The 3,546-nt window shown below is 32.7% G+C and overlaps 1 protein-coding gene across 1 annotated transcript; it reads left to right on the top strand.

The window, feature by feature from the left end:
* LOC107607056 (DEAD-box ATP-dependent RNA helicase 52C-like) lies at positions 663-1,593 on the top strand. Its single transcript, XM_016309044.2, has 2 exons — positions 663-788; positions 1,221-1,593. The coding sequence occupies exons 1-2, from the start codon at positions 678-680 to the stop codon at positions 1,467-1,469; spliced, it is 360 nt and encodes a 119-aa protein (XP_016164530.1). The 5' UTR covers positions 663-677; the 3' UTR covers positions 1,470-1,593.

Below are 3,546 nucleotides of genomic sequence, written 5' to 3'. Positions count from 1 at the left end.
CAAAGATAATTTGGTTTTATTTAATGTGCATATGCTTATGTTCTTAATTATTAGTCTATTAATTCATTTGTATATAGGGCAGAATAATGTGCAGCTTATACCTATAACATAATAATCTGTGTAAACTTTCTTGACATGTGAGAATTTGATAGTTGACTCATTAAACTCATCTCTCTCATTCCCATCATCTTCAGACTCATCAGAATTTGTAGGTTTAGAATTTGAATTACATACAAGCAATCCAAGAAGAAAGCCACTTGGCCAAGTCATAGATCCCATAGTACTCTTAACTTTAGGGAGTAGTACTTTTGGTTTAGGTACCAAAAGCCTCATGTTCATACTTTGGCATGCCAATGAAATCACATAATGATTATGTTTTCCCATGATAGTAGAACTAGACAATATTGTTGCGGAAATAGATTGAGCAGCAACATGATTTATCTGTGATTTCTCAGGGGACAAGTTGAAGGAATATGAATTTGATGTTCCTGTTTCTTGAGGCCTAACTCCACAGATGCTGCTACTCATAAGAATCTGATGAGCATGGCCTTTGAGCATAACATCATTTATTGAGTATAAGCTCATTGATGAAGAGCAAACACTCATCTCTTATTGCCATTGAGTTGAGCTTTGTTTTGGACATATTTAAATTTGGTGCAGTTTTGCAGTGAAAATATATGGAAAATATTGTGATTTGGTTTCAGATACATGAAGAGGCTAGGAAGTTTGCATATCAAACAGGGGTTAAGGTGGTTGTTGCTTATGGCGGAGCTCCAATAAACCATCAGGTTTCTTTTCAATTGTTTATCTTTTTTTGGTTCTTTGTTCTTTTTTACCTAGGATTAGTTATGCTACTATTGATGCTATTTTTGATAGATGCTTCAATTTTTGTCGTAGTTGCTCCATTGAATGATCTATGTTCTCCACCTAATGAGATAGGGTATGAGTGTTTATGAACTACAGTCTACAGTGAAATGTGAAGATGTGCTAATTAGCCATAAATTACCAATCATAGTTTGAGAGTATCTGAAAATTTTATAAACATGTCACTGTAGCTGGTGTGCTTTTGTTCTTGCTGCAAATTTGGCTGAATTGATCCAATTTGTAGGCTAGAGTCTAGATGCTGTATAGCCTATAATGAAATATCTTACTTATCAATGGCAGTATGAACATTTAGTATCTGATATATATATCTCACTAATAAGTTATGAATTTTCCAGCTACGAGATCTTGAGAAGGGGGTGGACATTCTCGTCGCAACTCCTGGAAGACTGGTAGATTTGCTGAAGAGAGCTAGAGTTTCACTTCAGATGATCAGATATCTTGCACTAGATGAGGCAGATAGGATGCTGGATATGGGTTTTGAGCCACAAATAAGGAAGATTGTTGAACAAATGGATATGCCCCCTCCAGGTGTAAGACAGACTATGCTATTCAGTGCCACATTTCCTAAAGAGATACAGGTTTAGTTCATTCTTTAAATTTCTGGAAGACCTTTTATCTATGTTAGCAAGATATGCTTTTAGTGTATTGTAGGACTTGGGGGCGTTGCTTATCTGAGAAACATATATTTTCTCTCTCTCTCTCTCTCTCTCTCTCTCTTATTTGTCTTGTTATCTAATATTCTATATAAATTTTATTTCTATATTTAAAAGTTTATCTGCATTAATTGTTTACTATTTTTCAAATAAAAAAATAATTAAAAAAATATAGCTAATAAAATCGACGGTAACGTTGTCGCTTTTTAAATTTAAAATAGACAAAAAAACAAAATATAGACAAAGAATTTGTCGGTATCTAAATAATTAAATCGACGGCAATTGTGTCGATTTTATTGAATCAAATATTGACAAAAATGGCATCGATTTTATATAATAATATTGACAGCAATGTTGTCGATTTTATTGAATCAAATATCAACAAAAAGGCGTCAATTTTACATAATAATATCGACGGCAACGTTGTCGATTTTAGTAAGAAGGTAAAGTTATCAAACTCATATTATAGACGAAAATGGTGTCGATTTTATTAAATTATTATCGACGGCTAGGCAAGCCGTTGATTTTATTCGAATTTTGAAAAAATCGACAAGCTTAATAGTGACCACCTCCACCGTCCATTTTGCCGTCGATTTTTAATATTATCGACGGCTTAGCCGTCGATTTTTCCGTCGATTTTAACAATGTTTCTTGTAGTGTCTTGGAGGAAAAATTGTGTGCCGTCCAACGTGGTTTGCATGCTGCTCTACGGCTAACCCTTAGCCCAACTTCCAGTGCTCCAAATTCTTCATCAATTCATCCATTCTCCAAGCTTTCGAAGAGCGAATCAAGCCCATGAAATTAATCTCAATTTTGTTTTGAATTTAATGTAATTTGAATTTTCATTTGAGTTTGTAATATGTTATAAATAGAGGTTGAGAGAGCACAAAACATACACCATCAGGGGGTGGAGGACTCCACACTCTACTCTTGACTTCTCAGTCTCTTCTTTCTTACCAGATTATAGTTTTTTTTTTTTTTGTAATTCTTGTTTTGTGAACTCAGTTATGATGTAATTATTCTTTCATCTCTATCTTTGATTTGTGCATTATTGTTTTTAAGAGAGAATTTTCGTTCTTCATTTGAATTATTCAAATCTATTGAAAATGGTTTGAATCTGAGTTTAATTTCATGATCAATTGAGAAATTGAATCATAGGAATTGAGGTTGAAGATCCTCTCTCTCAGTACTTATGATTTTGAATTTAGATTTGATATGTGATAGTAAATCAACTAAATTCAGATCTTAAGAGTTGTGTGGCTCTAAATAAGAGAATGCACTTCAACTCTTCTCATGAGCAATTGATCAAGGAATTAGTAATTGATTAAGTTAAAAGAAATTAAATCACCAAGGGGATTCAATTACTTATGATTTGCCTGAGATCAATAATTGCATGATTGAGATAGAGGTGAAACTCATTGATCTGGAGGATTTAACATCTCTACTCCTTAATATTCTATCTTATCTTATCTTTCATTCCTTTATGAGCTTTGTTCTTAATTCATTTCTATTCCCAGTTATTTACATTCTTGTCACTTACTTCCAGTTTATTTACCTTCCAGTTATTTACATTCTTGTCATTTACTTTTAGTCATTTATATTTTAGTTATTTATTTTAATGCTAAGTTCTCTAGTTTTATGATATGCTCTTTGATTAATCATCATTCAAATATGAATTGTCTAAATAGAATAATCAATTAATCATTGCTTGCTTAATCTATTGATCCTCGTGGGAATAATAACCCACTCACCGTGGTATTACTTGATGCGATCCGGTACATTTGCCAGTAGTTTGGTGAATTTTCCACTATCAAGTTTTTGGTGCCGTTGCCAGAGATTAATTGTTGTTAACAAACTACCAGTTAATTGATTATCTAGATTAGACACTTTTTCTTTTTGTTTTTATTATTTACTTGCTTTTTTTAGTTAATAAATTTTTGGCTAGTTACCTGTTTGTGTTACTGCTTCACTTGGGATTCTCTTCATTTTGACGTGGAGAATTCTAACT

Source organism: Arachis ipaensis, chromosome B07 (assembly GCF_000816755.2).
Source record: "Arachis ipaensis cultivar K30076 chromosome B07, Araip1.1, whole genome shotgun sequence".
NCBI lineage: Eukaryota > Viridiplantae > Streptophyta > Magnoliopsida > Fabales > Fabaceae > Arachis > Arachis ipaensis.
This window is presented reverse-complemented; position numbering and strand designations above follow the sequence as displayed.